Raw genomic sequence first — 26,405 nt, 5'->3', positions numbered from 1 at the left:
TTGCGAAACATTGTTTGAAAATGCAACATAGTATACGGCCGCCAGCATCGAGGAGCACGTAAGGGGAACTTCTGGCCTGTCGAATGAAGCTGTTGCTGTCACCAGGAAAGATGCCATAAATAAATATGCGTTTTCGTCAAAATTGGAAACATTGTTTCTATACAAAATATATCGAAAATAAAGGTAATCAGATTTTCACTGTTACGGTGTGAAACTGAGTTTAAGAAAACTAGAGATACATTTTGCTCATTATACAGTAATGAAACGCTAATTACTTCCAAGTACCTTCTTAGTTTTCAAGTCCAGATTAGGTGCAAGGTAACATTTTCTGTGATGATTTCTCAACTTCAAACTGGCCACTTTGTCTTGGATTTGTGTATATTTCACCTTTGAGCTGACCAAGCACGAACATTCAAACATTGTTATACCCTAACTCTATAGACCAGTTTGCGCCCCTGACGTCACACTCTAGCGGTGGCGCTGCAGTCAGCAGATCATCTGACAGGTGTAGGCAAAACAGTAATCAATTAGAGTGATTGGAGTGACCGTTTTCGTGCAAAGTGGGCATGCCGCAAAGCCGTGTATCCTTCAAATAATAACTGGGTGTTTACGTCGCGAGACAACTGAGATCATGAGCAACGCCACAGCGGTCGGTCTGTGGATTGCGCCGTGTATCGTTCGGGCACACAACCCGATGAGGAAAGGGTGCCGAAATCACTTTTCATCAGTGTCCGCGCAACGCAGAACCAAGAAATCGTTTGATCGCTGCAAATACATGGAAAGGTTCCCTGACATCGCCCTTGCCAGATTCTCTCACGGTACCTGTGTGTGTTCAGTGCGTTTTGCCAACACCAACCCCGCGCATGCGCAGATAGCGCCTCTTGTTTGTAAACAGTAAAGTAGTTTATAGCTTCATAACAGCCTGAGACACATGTCCCGTCCCGGTATAAATGATATACAAATGTACGAGCGTTTCTTTCAAAGTGAACGCCTTTTCAATTTTGTATTCCATCGCTTTCACTCCAACATCTGTCTCGGCGCATTATGGCCTAAGCTGCCTTTGCGCCATCAAACTCTGAATCATCATCATCATCAGCTTTCACTCCTTTGAATATGCATTCGCGATGTTTGCTCGGAGTACCGTTCCTCCTGAGCATTCCTTCTTTGAATACTCACACGCCGTACTACCCCCCGAGAAAACAGTTGGCGGCACGTGTGCATTACTTTCCTTAAGGAGGTATGGGCGAATGTCCAAGACTCAGCACCGCCTGCCAGTAAACCTACACGCACACTTCCCTCTAAGTTACACTGAAAGCGATAGGCCGTTGGGAAAGTGGTCGGTGATCAGCAGCATAGGATACGGACGCTGGAACGCGCGGCATTCGGGATGTTTTGTAAGGTGATATCCCTGCGACACTGAGGTACGCCAGGTAGACCAGCGGCGTGCGTTGCGCGTCCACAGACATTCGGGGGAAACCCCGTGAACATTGCACTTCGCATGAGCTGTCTGATAAAAAGCCGAGTGCCTTGAAGCCCAGGATATCATTGCTGGCCCCAGCCTACTGTCCGCAACAGTGCGTGTACGTCCTTGCAGGCAGGTAGGTCACAAATATGAACGATGCCTTGTCGTTATGTCAATATTCTTGCAGGTATACTAGATATCTACACGGTGGAGTACATGGTATGCCTGCCGGAGTACGGCTTTCCGACGGGTTCCTATCGTTTAGCGTGTTCACTGAAGTGGTATAACCTATGACGCCGTGTTCAGCCCTGCACGGTATTTGGCACAGTGCTGTAAATTATCTGATCGAATATGATTGGGACACTTACGCTAAATATGTGCGACACGATTGATTGATTCGTAAAAGGAAAATGGAGATGTTAGTCCCAAACTACTACTCGGGACTGGCTACTCCAGGACGGGTTACTTAGGGCTCATTATAAAACAAATGCGCGTTACGACCTAACAACCGGTGCGATTACTTTCACTGACGTTCAAGCAGCAGGGCTTGTTTACTGTTATGCGTCTCTCACACCCGGCAACCCACAAAAGCATCAGGAACTAACCATTAATAGTAAAACACGATTTTATCAAAGCGGGATCGCTATCGCTAAATGTACTGCACAGCACCCGGTGAACTGTCCAGCTTTTAGCATCGTGTGTCGGATATTTTCTGCGCACGTTGAAGAACCCCCAGGTGGTTGAAATTATCCGCGGGCCTAGACTGCGGCACGTACAGCATGTCGCCACAGAAATACAAGCGGACACGCCTTACGTGTGAATGCACTCTCCATATTAGTAACAGTCCAGATCCTGTATAACTCAATTCTGTAAGGATTTTTATCGTCGTGGGCTGTTGTTGTTCTGGGAGCACTGATAACAGTTCTACCAAAGCTATGGGAGAGCCTCGACAACCGTACGAGGAACGAAAGCAACGAAAAGACTCAAGGGAAGTACGCTAAAGAGAATAAGTGCACGCTTTTACGTCGTCAGAGTTGCGTAAGAAAGCATTGTTGAACCATTTGAGGTGTCTTAAAGCCTTTCAAAAAAACAAAAGTAAAATTTGAATAAAAATAGTACTGGTAGGAAAAAAGGACAAACAAGGACGCACACACTGATTGTGCCGTCTGTTGTCCTTTTATCCCAGCACAGGCGGCCCATTTTAAGCAGAGATGGAACTGTCCAAACCAGCGGCATTGGTGGTAGCCAAGGGCGTGCTGAAGACTGGGAGGTAGTGGGTTCGAATCCTACTACCGGCTGTGCTCTGTGATGTTTACCTTGGGTTTTCCGAAGACTTTTCAGACGAATGCCGGCGCAGTTCCCCCTGAAGTCGGCCCAGGACGCATACTAAACCTCCTGTACACCCCGCCACTCCTTCCTGCTGTCCCCTCTGCATCTGTATACCGCTCATAGCCACAGTTGCTTCGCGGCGCTAACACGGCGTAAAAAAAAGTAGAACCTCTCCAAATTTGAATATTGTTTAAAATAGCGAATGTTGCTATAAAAAGGCATTTTCTTACGAAACAACACATCCGGTTTTCGCATGCACGAGGACGCGGCTTCCCCGAGAGGAAATCCCCGCACTGACACCACGTACCGACAACATCAACACAGTGTGCAATCAGCTCGGCCCATGTCTCGTATTTCGCTACAAGCACAGAAACATACCGTCCAGCGGTTTCGCACCGCTTGCTGGTATCTCGCGCAATGATTTCGCGCGATACAGATAACGGACCATGAAAGCTGAGCGTCCTTTCTGCTTTTTCAGCAGCAGTGGGCGAGGCGTCAACCCTGACTTCGTTGATTGATCAATACAGACGCAAGGCTGAAGCACCTGCGTGGTCTTGACCGGGAGTAGCCCCGTTTACCACCCAGTGAGACCCGCACGTAGACCAGGACGCATAAAAGCGAACGCAGCCACCGCGACCCACAACAACACTAGCAGGGATCGAGCAAGAAGATCTATACCATCTCGCTTAGACTCAAAGGTAAGGATCTCCGTGTCGTTGGATTACTTGGTGATTAGTGCCATTGGTATAGCGCAGGTAAGGAGTGTTAGAGGAGGAATGCCGCTTGCTATGTTTTATGATAAAGGCTTTATATGTTCTCATAATGAGCTCACTGATAGGTGAAATAGGTAATGCATCAATAAACATGGGCAGACAATAGCATCGTGAAAGTTTTCCTACCGGTATTAGATCTGCTGTTATCGTTGTAGTCGTATGATTAGTGAGTTTTTGTGCATAGTTTTCGCTCAGACGGCTCGCGAATAGTTCAGCCACGACCCAATAAGATGATTACGTTCTGAGTCACTTCCCCTTCTCATTGGTCATCCGCGAAAACGTTCGCGAACCTTTTGAAGAAAAACGATTTAGTGAGTGAGTGAGTGAGTTAGTTAATAGGTAAATGCGGATATTCCGCCACACCATAGATCGAAATAGCGACATACACGCATGCGCCCTATAAACATCACTATATGTAAGTTGCATTCCGTTTGCGATATTTTTTTTAATTTACCGATCAAATTCTGCACCGTTTTAAAACAATCCTACGGTGAACGACAGCTGAGCACAAGCATGCAGAACGTCCAGCGACAAGAGTTGAGACAATGCGTCCAATCCCGTCTGCACACTCCGGTTTCCTATACATTGTGCATGATTTTATCTGATTGGACGACGTTAGCTCCCTATGCGCTGGATGAGTTCCCAAAATAAAACAGATAAACAGCGCCAGCATGTTTAGAACCTGGCGAGAAGGGCGATGGGCCACCTTGGTTCGCCGCCATGCTTCGCAGTCGTGAAGGTCACAAATGAGGGCAACTGACGAACCGGTTTCAAACGAGCCACACATCGTTACCAGTCTGCCTTTTTGTCTCGTTTGTATTCGCGTTCGCTGGGCTCACACAACAGTTCAATCTAGAAGCCCATGTGGGATGTGTCAGAACTTGCCCTTGCCAGCGATGGTATATACATCAGCTAGACATAGAATGTTAACTAACGAAAACAAGAACAACAAAGCGGAAAGAAATCTGGCAAATGCGTCCATGAACAATAGACCTCTCCCTGTTTGTAAACAAATGACGTCATAGTGTTCGACAGCGCCACCAATTTGGTAGAGTTGAACTACGCTCGAAGCTACGGGGCGAAGAAGGTCACGCCCGAAAGCCACGGTCTTAAGACGATTACGATGGTCTATGAAACGGACGCGACCTTGGGTCCTACTTTTCTTTCAATAGGAGGCAGCGAACAAGTGCCAATTCGTGGAACCCAACCCTCCCCTTCAGATTTGTTTCGGTTTCAGTCTGTGTACCAACGCATGGTGATGTTTCTCGGGTAGAGGTCTATTCACGTTAATGTCCTCCAAGAGTCCCTGGACAAGGCTCTTCAGTTGCCACACCCACTACTAAAATTCAATGTCAACTTGGCCAAGGCGTCCGTCATGCATGTTCTTCCTCCCTTTCCAGATGACGAAAACATTTATTGTTCTGGCCACCCTTCTGGGTATGGCGTCGTGTTTCAACTACTTCACGCCCGTTCAGATCTGCTCTAGCCAAGATCTGTACGAATTCGTCGAGAAACTGTGCAAGACTCCTCTCATGGCGCACCCGCAGAAACGGGGAGTTCAATTCGGTAAGCACGCAACGGACAATCGATTTTCTTTTCACGTGTTTATAAGGAAGGGATGATAGGGGGCGCCCCATTCCAGAATACCACGTGACGTCACCGCTAGTTTTCCGGTTTCGGTTTTACAGTTGCTTCCATAGCGTAGTTTCGGAATTCCCAAACAGCTGTGATTGTATAGTGCGTCACAAAATCCTCCAAAGTGACGTGTGCAAAACCTCCTGATTGGCTTTCGTAAGTAACGTGACTCTTACAAATTTTCAATGAAGCTAAGACTCACGACCTATTCGCACGTCGCTTACCCCACGTTTTTCCTTTTCCCTCGAATACCCCTTAGGGTGCACCCGGTTCTTCCTTTGCCATGATTGCTTAGGAGCATGCCGGCCATCACTGTTACATTTATGCGTTAATGAGATTCGTATAGAAGCCGAGGCATGGTAACAAATGAACGTGCTTTCAAGGTACATGGTGTTTTGTAACGGACACCGAAATGTTCCCGGTAATGAGAACTGTACCGGCATTGCGCTCTGGTTTTCTGTGCAAACAAATGTTCCTTTCGCAGGTACAATAAGCGCTGAACAATTCGCAACGATGTGCTGCAGAAACCACTGCTACCCGTTACAATTTATCGACCTGTGCTAACCAAAGGAACAAAGTGAGTGATTCCACACTAACAAAGCTCTTCGAACAAAAATAGCCCAATATAAACATGAAGTCTGGCTTACCTGGCTTTGCACAACACTGACTGTTGAACTATTGGGAAGCAACTTTATAAGAAGAAAGGCTGAAAAGCTCCTGACAGATGGTGCTACCTCTCCTAGTAAAAAACAAAAACACACACAAAAAACCTGGGGACTGGCTACTCCAGTACGCGTTAGTAAAAGATTCCTTTGGGCTTGTTGGTAACAAACATATACCACACTGAAAGCATTAAAATTCCACACTAGACAGAGACACAAACACACACAGCGGCACACACTGGTTGACACTTGACAGAGAGCGCTTGGCGTTGTGTGTGCGTGTGTGCGCGCGCGCCTGTGTCTTGTGTGCAATTTTAAAGTATTAGTACCGTAGACACATCTAGGGTGTCTCTGCATACACAGAGGGAGCTAGTATTCAGGCACCCGAGACACATCTGCCAATCACGCAGTGCCATCTGTAAGGGGTACATCGAAGCTCCTATAGTGTCAACAAGCCGTGGCGCAGCCAGGTACGAATGGTACAGCTCCGGTCAACCTTAATAATAACACTGAAAAAAATTCGGTCTCATTTCTCCGCACGATAACAGCCACCCTTGGAGCAATGGGGGAACAGTAAGTGAACAAAGTCCTTGCGTTAAACTAACATAATAATTTTGTCCAACTAAGATTTCCTCATGGCCACAAGGATTGCTGCAATCACGCTCAGGAGCGAGGCCACACTTTTTTCAATGTTATTATTAAGGTTGACCGGAGCTGTACCACGATTTCGTTGCGTAAAACAATTTCAGCTAATTACAGTGTACCTGTTGTAAAGTCCCTGGATTGGGAAAAGTAGAGTCCTCTTTTTCCCTTTGCCGCCGCGACCTTGTGGTTTTAATGGCGGCCACAACATTGGTTGGCATGATACGGCCGCCATTAAAGTTCCAAGGTCACGGCGGCAAGATCAAGGGATGTCGCTACTTTTCCCAATCCAGGGACTCTGACCTGTCGCATGTGCAGGTGACCTCTACTAGTTACGTGTGCACGATGTGTTGAAGCCTCGTGACGCCACGCTGCTGTCTCTATTGCCAGTGCTTTTATTATTGAAATCGTTGAAATCTGTTGTCACTCTGCCGTTAAGACGTAACCCTCAATGTTGTTGTTCTCCATTATTTCGCAGGTAACGTGAGTGACACGAGAGACCAAAGCGCACATGCACCTACTCGAAGTGCACGTCAGTACTACGCCACTAATTTAAAGTAACATGTAAATACTATGTCTACGGTTGTACCTGGGGATTTTGGGGACGCGGTTTACTCACTGTGAATACTTAACTTATTATGCTGTCATTTGTAATAAACTGAGTCCTGTTTTGCACGTGAAAGCAGTGTTATTGGAGTCCACAGCAAATGGCCGAGTTGGTGGTACATAGTTGAGGTACCAGTTAGTGCAACAGAAGACCCAGTGGGCCGAAGACGCTCAAGTCCTGGCGATTACGCCCGCTACAGCCTTCTTCAACTGCCTTCCCTTCGACACATACACACACAAAAAAAACTTCGAACGTTGCGCTGTGCTCACAGACACGTGACCACAAACACACGACCATGAGGTTGCTTACGGTGTCTTCGACTGGTTGCTTCCGAACGCTCCAGGGCGACGTTTCATCTTCGACTGGTCGAAACAGAGCACTCTCATTGCATTCCACTGGTTAATTTGGAGCTCTTTCCTCCAACTCGGGGCCCTCTAGAGTGCTCTCACCAACGCCGTCGGAACGGTTGCGAAATCTCGTTGGGTTCCGGTCACGTGACTGCGCCAGCTTCCGCTGAATAGTGGTTCTGTTGCGCCATGCCTGCCATGTTCTGAAGTTTGCATCGTTGTCGTTTTGACTACCCGGGCAAAACCGGAAGTCAGGTGAGTAAACATTCCATCTCAGCTCCTCTGTTCGAACCTGCCGCGTTCGGCTTCTGCACGCTTCTGTCGGCTTGGAGACCGAGTGAGGTGCGGTCTGACTCGCTCCAGCTCGCAGTACCGGGAAGACCAGTCGAATACACCATTGGAGAATAAGGAAACCAATCAACTCGGATATCGACAAGATGCTCTCGTTTGTGCGTACTTACGAAAGGGCGCAGATTCTTTTTTTTTTTTCAAGAGAGACTCCCTAGGTTTGAAGTATGCAGCACAGGACATTGCTAAGTACGCGTAAGATGAATGTGTGCACGTGTACGAGTGGAGGCCAGAACAAGCTATATTATTCTAGGAAAGAGCTGTGCTCCAGGATGACATGAACATTACCGCCTAGACATAGCCCGGATATGTGTACAATTTCATACTCCATAGGAGATATATACGGAGAGTGTTTGACGAACACGCTCTTCGTAATGTTGTTTCAATTGAGAGATCAGAAGACAATCGCTTCTACTTTCGTGAAGTTGAGATCCTTCCACAACGAAGAAATTACTCCACTATACAGATGCGAGCCAGCCGAAGAAGCTTCAGATCTATCGACGAAGTCCTGGAAGGAGGACACAGACAGAGACAGCATATCGATGCCTCCAGGACAGGTTGAAGTTACACGGATGCCACCCACCCAGCACAGACCAGAATCACTGAACAACATTGAATGTACTTCACAACTTACGTTAAGCATGTTTAATAAATTCAGTGGCAACGCGCAGCAAATCGATTCACAACAGTATCTGAGTTGGGCGGGATCGCGATTGCAGCACCACGGACGGAATGATATCATATGGCACACTTATCTGCGGGGTTCATCGGTGAACCAACGGGGCAGTGAAACTCTTCCGCAAAGTGAATGCTACGCTTCAGAGGCTCGTTACAGCTAGCCACAGCTTCAGTTGAACTGGCAGAGCCACAGAGTAGGTAGCACTGAGCCACGAAGAAGGTCATAGCTTCCGACATCGCGGAAAGCCCGTCGAGTCTCAAGTCTCCCCGCGTGGGGGCACTACGGAAGGCCTCCCAGAGCAAATCTTGACTTGCAACACGGTGAAGAGTATCATTGCCCTGACTAGAATGCTGAGGAGAAGAAGTACATTTCAAATCCGTCCTCATTTCGGTCCATGACGCATCAGCTGAAATGTTCCGAATGGTGGTATAGTCTTCGGCGAACATGTTAGCAACCAGGGATCCTATGGAGCCGTACAACAGCCCAGCTGTAGCGTTGGAGCCGTAAGTCGGTATGATGAAGTGGTGAGGTCTAATTACAAGGTAGCTGTCCGATAGATGCCTCTGCAACACATCCCACGGTGGTGAAAGGGCATAAGTGTCGTAGCGCGTTCCACTATAATAATTGGCAAAGTCATGCGGAAAGAGACCCTTCACGTCAACAGCGGCGTTCACCCTGTAGCCACGTATCGCTAGTGGCCAGTTCTTTGGCAAACTGGAACCAACGTCAGCGTAGCCCACAAATATTGCGTTCAGCGCACTTATGACGGGGTAACTGCTCCGTACCCAAAACAAGCCAGTTAGATTGGTATCGACGATGGTGTAGTTTACTTTGTTGAGCGTGGCCTTTCTGGCAGCTCCCCAGATATTCTTGACCATCGCAATGACTTCCGCCTTAGCTTCGGGAGTCTCGATTTTTTCTATGAAGTTCGCGACGAGTGTTCCACCCATCACGTATTCAACGAAGTTGTAGCAGTATATCTTGTCGATCTTCAAATGTTCCGTGGCGTCTCTTGCATGTTTCAGAAAAAGGCGGTACATGAGCCCAGAAGGGTAGATCTGCATCAGAATCCAACCGACGTACTCGTGAACTCTGTCTGCGCCAAATTTCTCAACTAGTGCGTTGAAGCCAGTCACGAGGGCAGTGACGTACGTGACGTCGGCTACCTGAGTTTCAAATACTGCGCTTACTGCATCATGCCACTTCTTGGCCGGGAGCGATGGAGTCATTTTTACAAACTTGCTCATTGAAATCTGTGGCATGAACCAATAATAGCGACTGGGGTTATATTTCCTGCTTAAGTGCTGTGCGGCGTAGCCCACAACGGCGAATATATCGTCGAAAGGGACGTCGTCCGAGCCATTGGAAAAATGGCTGGCAGCATCATCGTACAGCTGGCGGTATCTCTCTCGATCCTGGTCCAAGTGGGACCACCATCTTCTGGGACTCCAGACGTACGATGTGTAGGACAGAATCGGTGGCTTCACCTCGAGGACATTATGGTCTCCGACGCCGAAATCAATCAGAACATGAAGTCCGAAATTCTTCGAAATGTACATGAGGCTGTAGAGAAGATCGCCGCCTGAGGATCTCTGTGGCCAGGAAAGCCTGGCTGCCTTGAATAGACCCTTGAGTGTCTCAGCCTCCTCGGTCGAAGCCTTCTGGCAAGACTGGTACATCTTGGCTGCTCTTTCTGTAGAGTTCTGGTTGCGAATCGGGACTCGAGTGCTGAGTAGATCCTCTGACAAGAGGTTGACGAACCTCCTGCGTGTGTCAACGCGCACAGACAGATTGAGGTAGTTCTTCCAGTTGCCGCAGACGTACTCGTAGAAATTGTCGCATGGTTTGACAGCCTGGTTGATAGAAGCATTGAAGAGGGCCGCATAAGCTCTGCAGGACTGCGACTCGCACAGGTTCATGGTCGCGGTCGCCGGCTGCTGACGGGTGCTTAAGAAGATGGCCACGAAGGTGGAGACGACGCCCAGAAGTACAACAATGAATATGACCGCCACTAATGGTTTCATCTGCGCAATGAAGGGAATGACATTTCGATTTCGTTATGCTACTTTCAACACTTTGACTGCGTAAAAGAAAGGCGGCGAGATTGCTTACCTTATTCGACGAATTCTCCATGGTTCGACTTCCCGTATAATATAATCGCAGTGGTGTTCTCAAGTATCTCTGTGAGGAACGTTATGCTACGTCCAGCAGTCAGAGCAGCTGTGAGTGGTGCGAGACGCCAGGCTCGTGCCAGCAGCGTTCCCCTTCTTCTTCTTCCTCACGTGTACTGGCCGTAATGCACAAAGTGAGACTGGCCGGAGCTATTGATATGCCAGAGTGATCGGTAATACGAAGGAGTATGACTCCCGTGGGCTAGTGGCTACGATGTTGGCATTCCTGTCACCCCCCCCCCCCCCTTCCCCTGCGATGGTCGTGACGTTGCCCGCCGGAGCGTGGCGACTGTACGGCAACCAGTTCCATCACTACCAGGACCAGAACGTCAAAAGGTTTAGCGACAGCAAAGCCAAACGGCTAGTATGATATCAGTGTGTCCAAGTTCTTGCTCCCGTAACAAATAACTGACTGGCATTGTTATCTTTTCATTAGTCTTGCCGCTTGGATGATACACTTATTATTTAACAAGGTTTGCACGTCTATATTTTAGGGTTTTTAGGGTTTAGGGTTTTAAGACAACTTTCCTAATAAGTCACGTGGTACGTTAATGCGACTCACTGTAGAACACCAATGGGAAATGAGACTTGGTGGTGGTATTGCCGAAGTGTATGCGTGCGGACATGGTCGCGTGCCCCCTTGGGAGGAGTGAGGGGTGCTGCGTCCTGGGTAGACTTCATAGGGAGCTGTGCCGACAAAGCATCCCGACGTCCAGCCACCAACCAACGAAATACCCACCCAGTGAGGAACCTGAGTGAGTCGCATATGTGGGACGCTACTCCTTTGCGGCTTCCCAGATCGCGTTTGCAGCCGTTTTCAATATACCAAATTATTTTAAAGATGGCGTTACATTAATAGCAAACATATTTTTATTCGACAACTTGAAAGTGTATATAGACACTTTCTTTTTGGTTACCACATACGATGTTCTGTTTAGAACGAAATGTGCAAAAAAAGAAAAAGCATTTCTACTTGTCTTGAGCAGTACCTGGGGAAAACTTTTTAGGTGTGATACTTTCTTTCACATTAAATTGTGGCCAGTATTTTGTGATAACGACCGTGTAATTGTGCCGTTAACCAATAAACATCTATTCAATGCATATTTTCTGGTCGTGGTCCTCCGGAGTCGCATTGTTCCAGGCGGTGATGATCAATATGGACCAATGGCATCGGCCACTCAGCCAACCGTATTGACTGTTGTCTGCTATCGAATGAGGCTCGTGCACATGACGTCACGCGCAGCCTTTGAGCGCCTTTGAGCCACGTGACTCGGGAAAACATGGGGATGCGTCACAGGCGCCACACTGCGTGCCGAATGAGGCCAGCAGCGTGTGTTTTTATAATATCCCCTCGTAATTGCACGCATACCGCGATAACTCACGGCATGCCCTCCTACTGTGACTCCGGTGTGACAGTATGTTTTCCCGAGTCACGTGACCAAACGTGACGTCACTGCACAAGCCTCATTCAGTCTTCGGAGCTTCAACGAGCACAAGTATGCAAAAATAATGAGTGTTCTGAGCTAGACACCACAAAAGGCCACAATGGCTATGAAGAACTACGCAGAATAAAAATGATTGATTATGAACGTTACACGAGGTTTAACAAGTTCAAGAGTAGCAAATATGTTGCCTAATGGAACAGCTAGAGGTCAAAGTAGTCTTCGCCACCGAAGAGCCAGATGACGCGGCGTAATAGCCTGACTTCACCGTCAGTCGTAAAGTCGGCGGCCATCATGCAGCGACAGAGGAGCGAGAGAGTCGCCATCAGCCAGCTCACCAACATCAACCACACGAAAATCTGAAACCAGAGCAATGCAGACGATTTGTTAGCGACGTATGGATCACATGTACAGTAACTGAAATATCCTTAAAAAAAGAAGAGGTGAGAGAACAGTGGGGCGTGATGTCTTAACCCGTTCTTAGTGCTTTTGGTGGAGAAGCGAGATGTACCCGTATTCAGCACAAGTATGGGACGCGCTTAAGCCCTCCCTATGCTCGTTCTGCTAGTTACAATAGCTAGCAGCATTACTCCGCTACAGAAGCTTGGCAACTGGTGACGCGACCAATATAACTATAATAGTATAATATTAGGGTTGACGAACAATAGTATTTCATGCTCTCCTTAGGTTGAGCACTACTACAGTACTTATTTGCGTTACAGAGATCGGTCACACGTTACTCCAAGCTACTCGTTCCTTCCTTCATTTTCTTATAGACCTACATATAGGAACGATGACGATGCGGCGTTATCCTAAATAAAATAACGCCAACAACGTCTTTGTTTCTGGAGAGCCTCATTTCGAAGAAACAACATGTACCTGCCATTTGTGAAGGTTACAAGTTCGGAAACTCTCAGGTATCTAAGTTGGGATAGGCGTTCATCGTGGACTTTTGGCCGCCACATTAACGTAACCGTAAACATATTACGCGGGCAATAACTGACCTGCACAGGCAGCCGCTTGTTATACAATTCCGTGATGCTGTCGTCGTCCCATGGCGCAACTTCCTTTCGATCTGCTCCTTTCGTGCAGCTGCATAGAACGAAATATGAGTTCAAATTGCAGGCACACACGAAACAGATTCGACAGCTCAACGGGGGCTCATCGTCGGAAAACCTCATCAATGGTGACGTGAAGCGACGTGCAGGCAGGTAGACAAGGCAAGGGGTACAAGGTAACGGACTATTTGCGAACACAAAGTTAAGAGAACGATGTAGAAGACTGCAGTAGCAGTATGCAAGTGACTCGTTATAACGCTCAGTGTATCTGTTAGTTAATCGCTTTATTACATTTAAACGAAGAAGAAAAAAAAAACGATATAATCAGCGCTGCTTGGACAAGCCATGTGTGGGTTGGACGCAGTTACTTGATATTACTAAGGGTATCAGAACAATAACATAAATGCAATAACACTTCGACCATCCTAACGGCTGATATCTTTCGTGTCACTCGGAATGTCTTTTTTTTTCTTCGTCAGAGGGACGGAGTGGGTATAAGACCTCATCCTTCGTTACATCTGGTCGTGGTTTTATTGTATGAGAGTCAGTTCCTTCTCAAGGTACTATACTACTGTTACTTGACTTCCTGCTGCTTTGACCATAACTCACTTTGTTTGGCTTCCTTCTTCGAGATCCCGGAAAATCGTATTAAGACCCGCAGAGACTCTCCATGCCATTGCGAGAGTAAGCAGTGCAATGAGAAAGCTGAAAAACGCTGCCGGGGGGACTATCTTCCACACTTGAATTATGCTGCAAAAAGAATACAGAAAGCATCAGTTTATACAGTATAATTTCCGGTTTTCTGGTGCAAAGCAACCATGGGTTTAATGCGATAGGTTACAAAACGGGATAAAATAATTACGCTAAGATGGATGGATGGATGGATGGATTGATTGTAGTGACTTCTGAGACCAGCTAAAAATGTAGTCGATAACCTAGTTTCAACAACCTAAAATCCCAAATACTAAGTTGCAGACCTGTGTAAGCTGCTGACCACATGTAAGACCACGCCACTCTCGTGCCTCCGAACCTCATAATGAATTTTATTGTCCTCCTCCTCCTCCTCTTCGCATATCTACGGGAGCCCACATGGCAACACATATGAGTGATTTCCCAGAAAAATCTAGGCAAAGCTGCGCAAAATGACAATAGAACAATGAAAGGTGAAGTTTGCGCTGTCGTTCCTATAGTGAACGCGTGGTAAATATTTGCGCAATGCGATTAATGATGATGATGATTAGGATCATTAATCCTAAATTATCATTCTGCATCAATATGTCCAAAGCAACGGCTGGCATCTGCACGCATATTATTAACTGAAGAATAATTCGGACGAATCTTTCAGCGCTGTGCTAAACGCGTTTAAATTCGGTAACCTGACAGGGAACTCGTTGGCAGGAAAGTTGTGTTCCTGTTGTGAACTGTCACGTGGTACTATAAAGCTATGCACGGGCCTACACGGTGGTCGGCAGCATACATCTGTTACTTTAATATTCTACGGAGAAGATAGATACCATATCGATTAAAATATGTTCTTCGCACATGGCCAAGTTGCGTGAGCAACATGATATCAAATGTCGTCCACTTCGAAGAAGTACGTGACTCAGGCATAATGGTGGATGTGCTTCTCGCCATGGGGCTAGTTACCTAATGCACCATATATTAGACTTTCGGCTACATTTTGAGGCATTCCCTGTACAGGAATTTCACGGCGAGATTTCCCATAGATCAGCACATTCACTGGACGGTGCGTATGGCACCAACGACGCACCTCAACAAGCGGATCACAGACCTTCTGCCCTTCTCATCAGGCTAGCCAAGTAGAAGGTTGATTGACACGCGTTGGTCAAAGGTGAGAACAATACCCACGTATTGCACAGGGGCGTTGTCGTAGGATAACTTAGCTGTACGGTTCCCTTAATTATTATGGTCTTCTATGGTCTATGGTCTTCCAGTAGTCTCACCTGTCTTCCTGCATAGACCTGGTAGATGGAGCGCACATGATGAAGAACCACACTGCGATGATGCCGTACACGAAGGAAGCCAGGATGGTGAAGAACACGAAGTTGCACACGGCGTCACTTCCCCACTGTGACGTAGAGAGGTCTATGCCGCACGTCATGTTCTTCTGCACAATATGAACCCGAGGCCTCGCGTACAGGATGCACTTTCCCACTCCCTTCTGCAGTTTGTTATTGATGCTCCTGTAACTAGTAAGTGCGCCTATGGAAGTTCCAATGGCAAAAAGATAGAGCAGGACATGGACAACACGCCAAGTGTTCAGCGCCTTAGTGCGCGGAGCGCTCTTGCGGTGGCTGCGGTGGTCGCGATCGTACCCTTTGCTGTTCATTGTTCAAAGTGATGTTGCCGTAGTTTCCGCACCGTGGAACAGAAATGATAGCAATCACCGAACGTCTTTGCCCTTCTTCTTCTTCTTCGCCACACGTGAACGTGCGTCGATGTTCGTTACCTATTTGTATCTACCTTTAAGATGTTAGAAAAATTCCGCCTTGCCTATAATTGTTCATACGCTTGTCCTACGCTTGTATTTTTAATTCTACTAGGAAATACCGGCTACACGTGGGCTCCAGCCCATTCTAGTGCCATGAGGAATGAACAGGCTGACAGGGCCGCAGAAGCAGTTCTCTCATCCCGAAGACGGACGAATATTGCCGGTATTGCACTGCTGAGAGGGGACAGTCCTTCCATTCTTCGACGTCTAGTGGCACCCTTGGCTTCCGGCCAATGGACAAATGACATCCTCCCCCTCTCCATGCTTGCAAGATGTTGATCCAACGCTTGCTTTTCGGATGCCACGAAAGACGTCTCGTCAAGAAGCTGCGTTAATTTTATCGGATGCGACTTAATGGGGCTTTTACAGCTCAGTGGCGTTACCGCCAGAGACAAGTTGACTCTCCCACATGCCGTCACTGCGGCGATCTGGAAGATCTCGAGCACATCCTTCTCCATTGCCGGCACTACTAACCTTCCCGAGCCACACTTTCAGTGTCACGTAATCAGCTGAATCCTCGCCCCTCACTTTCTCAAAATTGCTTGGTCCATAGCTAAATCCAGCCCACCAGCGCTCGGCCCTCAAAGCACTTGTGACCTTTTATGGACACCGTAGGACGTGGGTCCTCACTGTGAGGGGAACCCATTATTATATTCCACCACATTACCGCAGGCAATGGGGCATAGTGTCACCCCTGGCGATGAAACCCCCCAATCACAATCGTAAAATAAAGTTGTTGTTAGTTCATTTGGCTAATTGCAACAGAAGATAATGAGGAAGATGCTCCTACATGCGTGCGGCATGCTTCGTTGTGTGATGTTTAGCAGTGACCAAGAAGAAAAAGAAGAAGAAAAAGACATCTAGCAGTTCACCGATGGGCGTGTTGCGCCACCTGGGAAGGGTAATATCAACACATGGCGGGTGGCTAGAGAGCGGGAGGTTTTCGAAGCAGCTCATGGTGAGGTGTCATACTTCATGGATTCTTGTGCAACTTAAACGATACCCGGATTGAAAATTCCAGGAAGAGCTAGCAAAAGTAATGCGGACAGGGTCGGCGTTTCATTGCAGGTCCCGTATTCTTTGGAACACGTTCTGAGGGACAGGGCCGGCGATAGCGGGGAGGGGGGCGAGTAAGGCGACCGCCTTAGGCCCCCTGCTTGCATAGGTCCCCGGCACGAAGCCCTCAACCAGGGATTACTTTTTTTTTTAAATATCAAGTATGCACTTAATCCTGTGAAACAGGCCCCGCGATGTGCCTTTGCCTCAGGCCCCGCACACCCCTAACACCGGCCCTGCTGATGTAAGTGCATCTTCCTCCGAAAGCAGGATTTTATTCATCGTGTGGCATCATGTGCTACCAACCGGGTCCCGGCACAGAGAGAGAGAGGGTATTTTACAATCATTCGTATAAAAAGTGCTGTTTCAGTTTCTTGATATTTGCAGTTTTGGTACACTATTTTTGATAACATGCGATATTCGTAAATTATACATGTAAAGGGAATCTCATACATGTAAATGGAATCTCTGGCATCAGTAGAGCAAAATTCACTGCACCTGTATGGCTACAATCGCAAAAAGACTTAACGTTCAGTCTCAATGAATGTCATAACGGGGAATTAGGCTGCGGATGCCGCTGCACGCCGATCCTTTCCGACGATTACATCCAACCAGGATTCATAGACGACATTAAAAGTGATGGAAAAAGATAGCTGAACTCAGGCAGCTAATAAGCAATGCCTCCTGGCGAACTGGAGCTGCACGGATTTCGCCGCTGTAAAAAGGTTGTTCCTGAGTTCCGTTTCCGAGTGCCTCCATCTCGTCCTCGGCAAAATTCATTCTCTAGACTCCTGCGTTAGGCTACCGCTGAATATCATGTGCAGCGTTCGATTCTTATGTAAACTCTGAATATCTAGTCCCACTAAATGCAGGCAGTGTTGCCATAGATGTGGTTGGATGCACAGATCCTTGCATTTCCCAAATACACCGCCAGTCTCACTGTCCAGGAAGCAACTTCAGCTCCTCTGGGCACCCAATGTTTCGCGCCAACGTTTTAGGACCGATGGTCAGTGCAGCACGAAGAAGATGTATTGCAAGCCCTAATGCGGCTTCTTGGAGAAGCCCGTGCGCAAAGGCTAGTGTGCAAGCATTTTCCATTGGTGACTCCCATCGGTTGGACCTTTTCACTCTCCTTCTACTTTCCCTTCTTGTACGTGCCACCTCACGCTACCTTAGAAACGGGCTCGGTCACGGAGATGCCTCAAGAGATAGAACCAAGTACTTTGCGCACCCGTAGAAAAGAAAAGAACGTCTCTAATTATTCTTTTCCTGGTTTAATATATGTTCCTAAACGTCGACGACTGATAAATACATTCCCAGGATCGCCTCTTGATCGCTGAGGAACAATCGCTCGACAATGGTTAGGCACTCCAGTGTACAGACACACTATATTAAGCAATCTTTCTTTCCTGAAGCTGCCGTCAGGTGAAAATCGTTACCTGCTGCTGCAATTGAACGTCGTTGTCGGTTTGCTGTGTCTGTATTGGGATGAGAAGGTGGCCTTAATTCCTTTCATGTGACAAAGAATGCAGCGAACCTAATGCAGTAACACTTGAGGAACCGTGTGACACCCCGACAGTATTTGAAATTACATTGTGGATATCTTGCGTGTCAGTTCCGCAGGTGTTCAAAAGCTTTCACGAGCGCTACGCAAACACAGCGATGACAGGAAACCGGATGATAACTTTACGCTACTTGTGTAAGAAACAGGTGCTGCTAATTATGTAGCACCTGTTTCTTACTCAAGGAACAGAAAAAAAAATAGCACCAGTTTTCTTTTGTTCTCCTATTTATAAAGTGCTAGTGAAAGCTTAATTTTGAACACCCTGTATGCCTCGCAGCACCGCCTCGAAGTTGCGAGTCGAAACAGAGTGAGGCCAATCTTTTCCCCGCAGCTTCTCACTTTCTCCTCAAACAACGGGACGACATTTCTGCTCCTCCAATTCACTTCTGCTCTTCTTTATTTTTCCGGAGTGAGCGAAGGACTCTTTCGGAAGGCACAAGTGGTAACGATAAGCGTCGGCAGTTATCGGAGTTCCTTCACTGGCCTTGCAAGAAATCTCCGTTGCATGAAGCAGACGCGTGTGGTGGATGCTCATCGAATGTTGTCATGTCCTTTCGTAAGACGCTCTGGATACTCATAGCTTACAATGTCGTGGGTAAGTCCGTTCACATTGCCTGATGTCACTCGGTTATGCTGTAAATTGTGTTCTTCTACAGTATTTTTTTTTTCACTTTTCGGGTGTAAATGGCAACAACAATAAATGAAGAAGTGATGATAGCCACAGGACCCTACCCCACTTCACAGTGGTTAATATGAGAGGATGAATTATGATGAAAGTGAAGCGACGACAGACTGTCGGAGTTCTGTTTACAGCTCTTCCAGGAGTCTAGTACCCCACAAAATCTCTTTTTTCCGTAGAGAAACAGTAAAGTTTTTGTTTTTCTACAGAAAACAACATTTCAGGGTGATTTATGTCACTTAAAATACTGTTTCAGATGGGTATTTCGCAAGCACCCTTCTCAACACTGTGATAGCACCTTTCAGTTGAGCCTGCTGAATATTAAAAAAAAAAGTGTTTATATAACAAAAACTCCCATGTCACACGCTGAAAGGTGGAAAAATATTTACTGTGTACACCTATTGGAGACCGTACTTAGCTTTCAAGTAACATATACTTTGGGAACACGTTAGCTCTAAATAACATTTTCTGTTCTTAATTACTTTCATACAATGTATAACCCTTTAAATAACAATCTGTAAAGGTATGTTAACAGACTTTAGAGTAACTAAAGAAGAACGATGCCCCAATAATAATAAAAAAAAATCTTGAATTACGATGTTCGTACCTGACGAATTGTTGTGTGAATTGTTATTACATATTTTATTGATGCTTCGTTCTTTATTTAGTTCGAATTTTCACTTTTTGGTCTTGACTGATCTGTAAGCTTGTGCATGCCTCACTGCACTAGTCCAATTAGCTTTTTACGCGAAACGCCACTATGTGTAAGAATAACCATTCTCCGCATTTTTAGTCGAAAAGGGGAGCTTCACAAGTGACGTACTGGTGGCGTATCGTGCTGGAGGGCGCACAATGAATGAAGAGGTAAGTTAGATTAGTTTCGTTCGATTACTTAGTGTAGTAAGTTAGATTGGTTAGTGATATATGTATTAGAATATTACGACGGCTATGCTTGAAAAAAAAACGGGGGGGGGGGGCATCAAAACCAAATGAAAGAGAGAGAAAGATAGGTTTCGCCCAGAGTGTCACAAGATTGAAAAAAAAAAAAAAAAAACAGCTTCAAATGTTAGCGCTGTCAACGGCTCCTCGTAGGTTTTGTAGTATACATCATAATGTACACAATAATAATAGTAATACGTAATAATAGTCATTTAGGTATAATATTCATAAATAAATGTAAAGCTACAACAAAGCAACAAAAAAAAGACGCAGTTGAAGACACTAATTTAAAGTTTCTCTCGCCCCGGCCAATATTTCTTCCTTTCATCGAGTATCCGAACGCGCGACTTTATCGGACGAGATGTCGGCGGAGGACAGCGAGAAGGCGAGCACGCGCTATAAGAAGATATCGCGGAAGGAATGCCAAGGTCTACCCGAACGGACGCTGGAAGAAACGAAGGAAGATTTCTTGGAAAACGTGAGGGAGAGAGACCTCCAGTCGACACAAGGAGACGAGCTCCAGAAGAAGGAACATTCCGTGATGAGCGAGCAGAACCTTCCCGAGGCGCAGGGCATGCACGAGAAGACGAGACGCAAGGCCCAGGTGGTCACGTGAACCTAACGAACCCGGATATTGTTTTTTTTTCGTACCCGCATCTCCATCGACATCTCGCCGGATAAAGTCGTGCGCATGTAATTCCAGTGCAAAGTTAAAAACAGAACGATCACCACTGCATTTTCCAGGTGAGTACATCGAGCGACAACGTTACCGTAACGGCGATCAATGAAGATGCCCCGGACAAACTCGAGGCTCCATTGTCTCCGCCACTTCATGTGGCGCAGCTCAAAACACCCGGTGAAATAATATGCGACGATGACTTGGTGGAGGAGAATGTCATGCCGGCTCACAAGAAAAGACCATCCGAACAAGGTACAAGGTCCACTGTGGTACAATGTGACCTGAATGGGGCAGGGGTGTTCCCTTTACATGGCTTGCGTCTCTTCAGCAATTATTATATTTTTTTATTTCGTGTTAGCGCCGCGAAGCAACTGTGGCCATGTGCGGCGTACAGACGTGGACAGATGGAGAGAGGACAGCAGGAAGGAGTGGGGGACAGAGGGGTTAGTATGCGTCCCGGGCCGAGTTCAGGGGGAACTGCGCCGACATTCGTCCGAAAAGTCTGCCGGAAAACCCAGGAAAAACTCCAGACAGTCCAGCCGGTGCGGGAATTCGAACCCGCGTCACCTCTCAGTCCCGGCGTGGAAAGCGGTCACACTAACCACTATGCCACGGGAGCTGGTCAGCAATTATATTGCACGAAATAAAAGTTGCTCCGCTAGGCAACTTTTATTTCGATTTTTATTTGCTTGAGGATCACAGAAATCATTTTGACCTATATTATAAACCATGAGCTCATGCTCAACCTATATCTGGCGAATCCAATCGGTCTCGTCGTGCAGGTCCCGCAGGACCTACCCCGAACTTCCACCCCGTCTAGAGAAGCCAGTTTAATCCCGTTGCCGAGCATGATTGGCATTGAGAAAACGATGGGGCAAATGCTATTACGTAACACCCTTAAAAGTAACTGAGGTGTTTGGGGAAAACCTATGCCCCAGAGCTCTCTCGTCGCTGGTGTATATTTTCCACCCCCTTCAACCATTCGACGCTTCGATTCATGAATTCCTGGATTTGCGAATCATTTCCGGAAGATCCTAAGCTTTTACACATCGATGGGTGACTGGGTATTAGAAATTGCTGCTGCAAGTACCCGACGTGGCGTTCTTGCTATGAACGCGAAGGGGTAAGGCGTTATGAAATCATAGATACAGACCAATAGTATAAAGTCCCTGCGTGCGCAGAAAAGCCGCCCGTATATATGTAAATATTTGTGCGTATTTCAGGGCAGGTCACACGCGCACACACAGATATGCAGGTTGACCCTTCATTTTGTGTTCGTGACCCACCGACCATAACTCTTTGAGATGCCCGCCCTCAACATGGCTCTCCACCCTCAATGGTACGAAGGGCGTATGCCAAACGAACAATTTCTTAATTTCTTCCCCGAAGTTTCACGTGCAGGCCCCGATAGCGGGCGAATACATCCTTCCACTGGCCTTTCCGGCGCCTCGCAGGCCATTAAAAAGCAAGTGGAGCCAAACCTTAGGCGGGCGGGGTTCCGTTTTGGTGCGACTTCAGAATAGTGTCTCGAATTTTGGGGGGTTCCAGTAAATCTGACGGGTCGTTCCCAAATTAACATCGTGTATATTCAGTAGATGTACATCATAAACCTACGACAAACTGCAATCAGTTTTCCCATCACTAATGTCTGGTACACACTGTTTCGTCTTCACGCGTTATGGATGCGATGCGGTACGTACAGCTACGATATGGCCAACGAAGCAAAGCGTCTAGACCGAACACCGTGCTGGGTCGGGAACACGGAGCCACGCGGCTGACCAATGAGCGAAGATGCCGCAAGCACACTCTTAAAAAAAGGGCTGTACTTTAACTCATTTTCCTTGCCACATACAAGGTGTCTTTTTTTTCTTTTATCGATACAGATTTTTCATTAAAGGTACTGTAAAGCAGCAGAGGCAGAATTTTATTTAGCGTGGCTATTCGATAGTCCAAGCCATCAGCACAAAAACGGTGCAAATTTCATTCCAATCGGTGGTGCAGTTAATTAGAAAATTAAAACTAAAGATTACGGGCAACACTGTATTAGTATTCGGAAGGGATCCGTACTCTCAGCCGCATACGGCGGCGACCACGTTGCATGCGTATAACACTGGGCCCGACAGCCGAACAGCGCTGCGTTTCTTCTTGATTTTATTTCTCAAAAAACACACTAAGAAGGGGTCTCTGCATTCCTATTGAAATATGATACGAAATAATATAGCCACCAAAAGAACAAAACGCGACAAAATAGGGCTGCATACATAATACATATTCGACACTGTTGCCCACTGCACAGGGGGTCGTTAGACACCAGGCGTCGCGCCGCTGCACAATGCCGGATTTTTAATGATAAATTAAAAATATTTAGAGAGCGTTGTCGGTCGTATGGTTCCGCATATGGAATTTACAAGCAACAAAGTCTCAAGCCACGTCGCCAGCATATCCTGCTTGTCTACTGCTTTACAGTACCTTTAAAAAACTATAAGGGCTATTTTCAGATCTATCATCTCTGGGCCGGCGGACGTTCTTGGCCATCTGTTGCTCAACCGTCGAATGACTAATTAACTAAAAATCGTCAATGAACTTTTTAATTATAAAAGCTACAAGGTCTGTCCCAATGATAACATCTGGTCCCTTTGGTCACCTGATACCGTTATCGCTTTCAGAACAAAAATCCGTTCGATAGATCGTCCGCAAAAAAATCGTGAAGGAACATTATTTTTTTCTTTATATTATTCATTACGCATCTTCGGAGACACGTCTTTCCTTCACTCCAAATGTGAGAGGGTGAAAAAGCACACTATCGCCTCTTGCGTCCAAGAAAATGCAACCCAAGATAAGGGCATCGAATAGCGTCACCCGATACATTTCTTTTAGTTTTGTTTCCGCAAGTTCGAGCTCATCGAGCACTGTGCTCCTTCACCCTCTCACATTGGGGGTGAAGGAAAGAAGCGTCTCCGAAGATGCGCAACGAACAAAATAAAGAAGAAAAATGGTGTTCCTTCACGAATTTTTTGCGGGCGATCTATCGAACAGTTTTCTGTTCTGAAAACAGTAACGGTATCAGTTGACCGAAGGGACCAGATGTTGAGACGACCTTGTAGCTTTTATAATTAAAAAGTTAATTAACGATTTTCAGGTAATTACATAATTCGACGGTTGAGCAACAGGTGGCCAAGAACGTCCGCCGGCCCAGAGATGATAGAAGTGAAAATAGGATGTTCTATAGCCCTTATAGTATTTTACTGAAAAATCTGTATAAAAAAAAGACACCCTGTATATCACTCCCTTTTGAGGAGTAGACTTACTCTCAAAAAGGAGTCTCCTCAGTCTCTTCAGGGATTGAGGATACCCCTTAACTCCCTACCGAAGAGTAATGTTACTCTTCAGTAGGTCAAAGGGTCTTCAAAGGGTATGAAGGGAGTGAGACAAATTGTACTCTTCAAAAGGGAGCCATATATGTGGCAAGGAAAATGAACAGCCAGCCCTGTGACAACCGTGTCTGAAGCTGTCCTGAGCCCAGTTGGATCTGTATCGTAGCCACAACGCAGAGAAACAGCAGCGTATAGCTTCAAACACATGAATCACGCGACGTTTTCTTTTCTCTGGCGCATGGACTTGAAAATCGCTCATAACTTATTGGTGAATCGTACAAGGCTGATGCATACCTCAGAACATACAGAAACATACAAAATATGCATACAAAACATACCTTGGAACAAACGAGACAGTTACCGGTTAATAACCGATACGGATGAAAGGACATCATGAGCTTGGGTACACTCGGAGAAAACGAACGCAGACAAGCCCAAAATCAAATTCTCGTGTTCTACCAGCTACCCTGTTCGTATGCTATTTTATTTTATCAATAACTTATGGACTCTCTCGAACTCGACGAAATGCAGGTTCGCCTAAATAAATACCCGCATGAGACGCACAGAATATATATTCATTGTGACGAAAGAGTGTACGTGCATAAAATGTGCTAACCTATGGGAAGTTCATGTACATTATCGTTGGAGAAAACATTCCAACATTATGCAACAAGGGGCACTGTGACACTCCTTATAATTTATGCTACTAACATTTCCTCCCTGTGTGCAATGCCTTTATTCCAGCAGGGAAACTGGGCAGAAGAAAGCCGAAGAGGAACTGGCGCAAAGAATGCTGTACTCGAGGAAAAAAGTTTGGATCCGAAAGACGGGTATTCCTCAGTGCAAACATCTTCCTTTCTTGCCGATCCAAGTCGCGCCTGCAGCCAAAGCCGTGCGCCAGCCTCAGCTTCCGCTGTTGCAAGTCTATGGCACTTACGTGAGCACCTTGTACCTGATTGTTGTTGGACGACTCTCGTAATGCAATATTTATTTTGCCACTCATTTTCAGGAAATTCTACCTGCATAGCCGAAGCATCGGTCTATGACCTCTGCCACGCCAGAGGGCTTCTCCAAGATCAAATGGATAGCTATATTGCTGTTTGCTTATTTATCGACGATGCATTCAATCAATAGAAGAGAGTACCGATTCGTGTGCTTTACTAAAAAAACGTACTGCGTGCTAAGAAAAATGTTGATCTGAAAAGATCTGGAGTGGTCGGCTCTCGTAATGAGTGCCTATTTCTCCTTTTTTTTTTCTTCTCAACTCAACTCAGCAGGAAAATCAGACAAATATTGGACATTGAACAAGTAGATAACAACACCTCAAAGTGAGCTGTTCAGTTCACCGTCGCTGCAAACGACCAATGGAAATAATAGCTTTAGTACAGCGTACGCAGTCGCTTTGCGTACGCAAGGAAATAGCGGGTGGGCACTCCACATGGGGGCGAACAGTGCTAGGGTTTAGCGCGTGCGCAGTGAGAACATGCTATTTCCATACATATGCTGCAACTAAAACACTTTTGCCAAGGGATATTTCTCAAGGTTACCGTAATGTTAATACAAACACAAACGCATTCCGATGATGGTATCCTGGACGTTTTACTTCACCCCGTCACTCTTTTTCCTCTCTCTTTCTATATTAAGCTTTGCAGCTACATGTGTGTGTCGTTTCTTTCTTCCCTGCTCTTTTCAACGATTTCATTTTATTTTGTCGTTCTAGCCTACATGAAAGTGAGAATAGACAAAAACAAAAAATGTTAGACAGCATGAGAGTTTGCCACCTGCCACCTTTTGCAGACGCAGGACTGTGGATAAAACAAGCAAAAAACGAGACTTTTAGCGCTCTAATGGCCAGTGAAGTGTTGATTCAAGGACCTTGGCACGGTGCCCACGATCTGGACACACATTTAATCTCACCCTTTCACTACCATGCAATTTGTTGGGTAACCTGTACGGCATCCCATCTCCAAGAAGACCCGAGTATCGTGCAGTAAATTCGTGCAGTTCACGTTTTTTGCAACGAATGGGTCAGAGTGCCATGATTTGAGCGCGACATAATACTTTAGGCGATGCACAATAAAATTCATCCCCATTCCTACAGAACGGGTTCAAAACGAGAAGCTGTTTCCACCAAAGAAACTGGTGCAAGTGACGTCTGGTTGCGGGCCTCACACTAGTGAAGCCAAAATCTCCATTTTATTTTTTCTTAAAACCAAACCAGACCAAGCTGTTTCTTTGTTCATTTTTCACGAAGCGTACTGGGTACCTTCCTGGTATATTTCTTCATGGGTGCAATTAACCCACGGCCCCCACTTGTGAATTCCTTATCGAAGCGAAATTCACTACAAGTATTTAACCCTAATTATTATTAAATTAGTAGTTACGAGGCTGGCCATTCCGTCGCAACTTACCGTCGCATTACGTCGCACTTTATCAGGCAGGCATTT

General features: G+C 46.4%; 3 protein-coding genes and 1 long non-coding RNA gene across 8 annotated transcripts in view; 2 read left to right on the top strand and 2 right to left on the bottom strand.

Moving 5' to 3' along the window:
• Positions 1 to 1,431: 1,431 nt before the first annotated feature.
• Positions 1,432 to 7,178, top strand: LOC135401443 (uncharacterized). Of its 2 annotated transcripts, none has more exons than XR_010424819.1 (5): positions 1,432 to 1,598; positions 3,273 to 3,489; positions 4,965 to 5,130; positions 5,684 to 5,776; positions 6,982 to 7,178. It is a non-coding gene; the product is annotated as an uncharacterized LOC135401443 (long non-coding RNA). The 2 variants fall into 2 exon arrangements; XR_010424818.1 differs by having other exon boundaries at positions 3,270 to 3,489.
• Positions 7,179 to 8,386: 1,208 nt separating this feature from the next.
• On the bottom strand, positions 8,387 to 10,742 carry LOC135400022 (uncharacterized). The gene is made up of 2 exons (XM_064631764.1): positions 10,597 to 10,742; positions 8,387 to 10,508 (listed from the first exon to the last, which is right to left on the bottom strand). The coding sequence occupies exons 1-2, from the start codon at positions 10,615 to 10,617 to the stop codon at positions 8,544 to 8,546; spliced, it is 1,986 nt and encodes a 661-aa protein (XP_064487834.1). The 5' UTR covers positions 10,618 to 10,742; the 3' UTR covers positions 8,387 to 8,543.
• Positions 10,743 to 12,201: 1,459 nt separating this feature from the next.
• Positions 12,202 to 26,405, bottom strand: part of LOC135401442 (uncharacterized) — a 37,995-nt gene continuing 23,791 nt past the window's right edge. Inside the window, exons 2-5 of one of the 2 annotated variants that reach the window (XM_064633857.1) lie at positions 15,120 to 15,365; positions 13,765 to 13,905; positions 13,102 to 13,189; positions 12,202 to 12,456 (exon numbers count right to left, since the gene is read on the bottom strand). In XM_064633857.1, the coding sequence (XP_064489927.1) occupies positions 12,301 to 12,456; positions 13,102 to 13,189; positions 13,765 to 13,905; positions 15,120 to 15,365 (631 nt within the window). In that variant the 3' untranslated portion in view covers positions 12,202 to 12,300. Of the gene's footprint in view, positions 12,457 to 13,101; positions 13,190 to 13,764; positions 13,906 to 15,119; positions 15,999 to 26,405 lie in introns of those variants that run through there. The other variant, XM_064633856.1, reaches the window with a different exon arrangement.
• LOC135400021 (uncharacterized) lies at positions 18,723 to 25,105 on the top strand. 3 transcript variants are annotated; one of them, XM_064631763.1, is made up of 5 exons: positions 18,723 to 18,882; positions 19,760 to 19,830; positions 20,650 to 20,843; positions 24,703 to 24,895; positions 24,968 to 25,105. In XM_064631763.1, the coding sequence occupies exons 1-5, from the start codon at positions 18,834 to 18,836 to the stop codon at positions 24,983 to 24,985; spliced, it is 525 nt and encodes a 174-aa protein (XP_064487833.1). In that variant the 5' UTR covers positions 18,723 to 18,833; the 3' UTR covers positions 24,986 to 25,105. The 3 variants fall into 3 exon arrangements, with proteins under 3 accessions (XP_064487833.1, XP_064487832.1, XP_064487830.1); XM_064631762.1 differs by having other exon boundaries at positions 18,724 to 18,882; positions 20,650 to 20,836; positions 24,706 to 24,895; XM_064631760.1 differs by having other exon boundaries at positions 18,732 to 18,882; positions 20,650 to 20,836.

Source organism: Ornithodoros turicata, chromosome 7, assembly GCF_037126465.1.
Source record: "Ornithodoros turicata isolate Travis chromosome 7, ASM3712646v1, whole genome shotgun sequence".
Lineage (NCBI taxonomy): Eukaryota > Metazoa > Arthropoda > Arachnida > Ixodida > Argasidae > Ornithodoros > Ornithodoros turicata.
The sequence above is the reverse complement of the archived record's forward strand: the minus strand, read 5'-3'. Positions and strand labels throughout refer to the sequence as shown.

Bases quoted from the DNA above. Each gene is read 5' to 3' on its own strand.
- LOC135400022 (XM_064631764.1), bottom strand. From the start codon at position 10,617: ATGGAGAATTCGTCGAATAAG. The intron at 10,509-10,596 runs GTAAGCAATCTC...TTCATTGCGCAG, and splicing joins TGGAGAATTCGTCGAATAAG to ATGAAACCATTAGTGGCGGT.
- LOC135400021 (XM_064631760.1), top strand. From the start codon at position 18,834: ATGTCCTTTCGTAAGACGCTCTGGATACTCATAGCTTACAATGTCGTG. The intron at 20,837-24,702 runs GTACAAGGTCCA...CCTTTATTCCAG, and splicing joins GAAAAGACCATCCGAACAAG to CAGGGAAACTGGGCAGAAGA. The intron at 24,896-24,967 runs GTGAGCACCTTG...ACTCATTTTCAG, and splicing joins TGCAAGTCTATGGCACTTAC to GAAATTCTACCTGCATAGCC.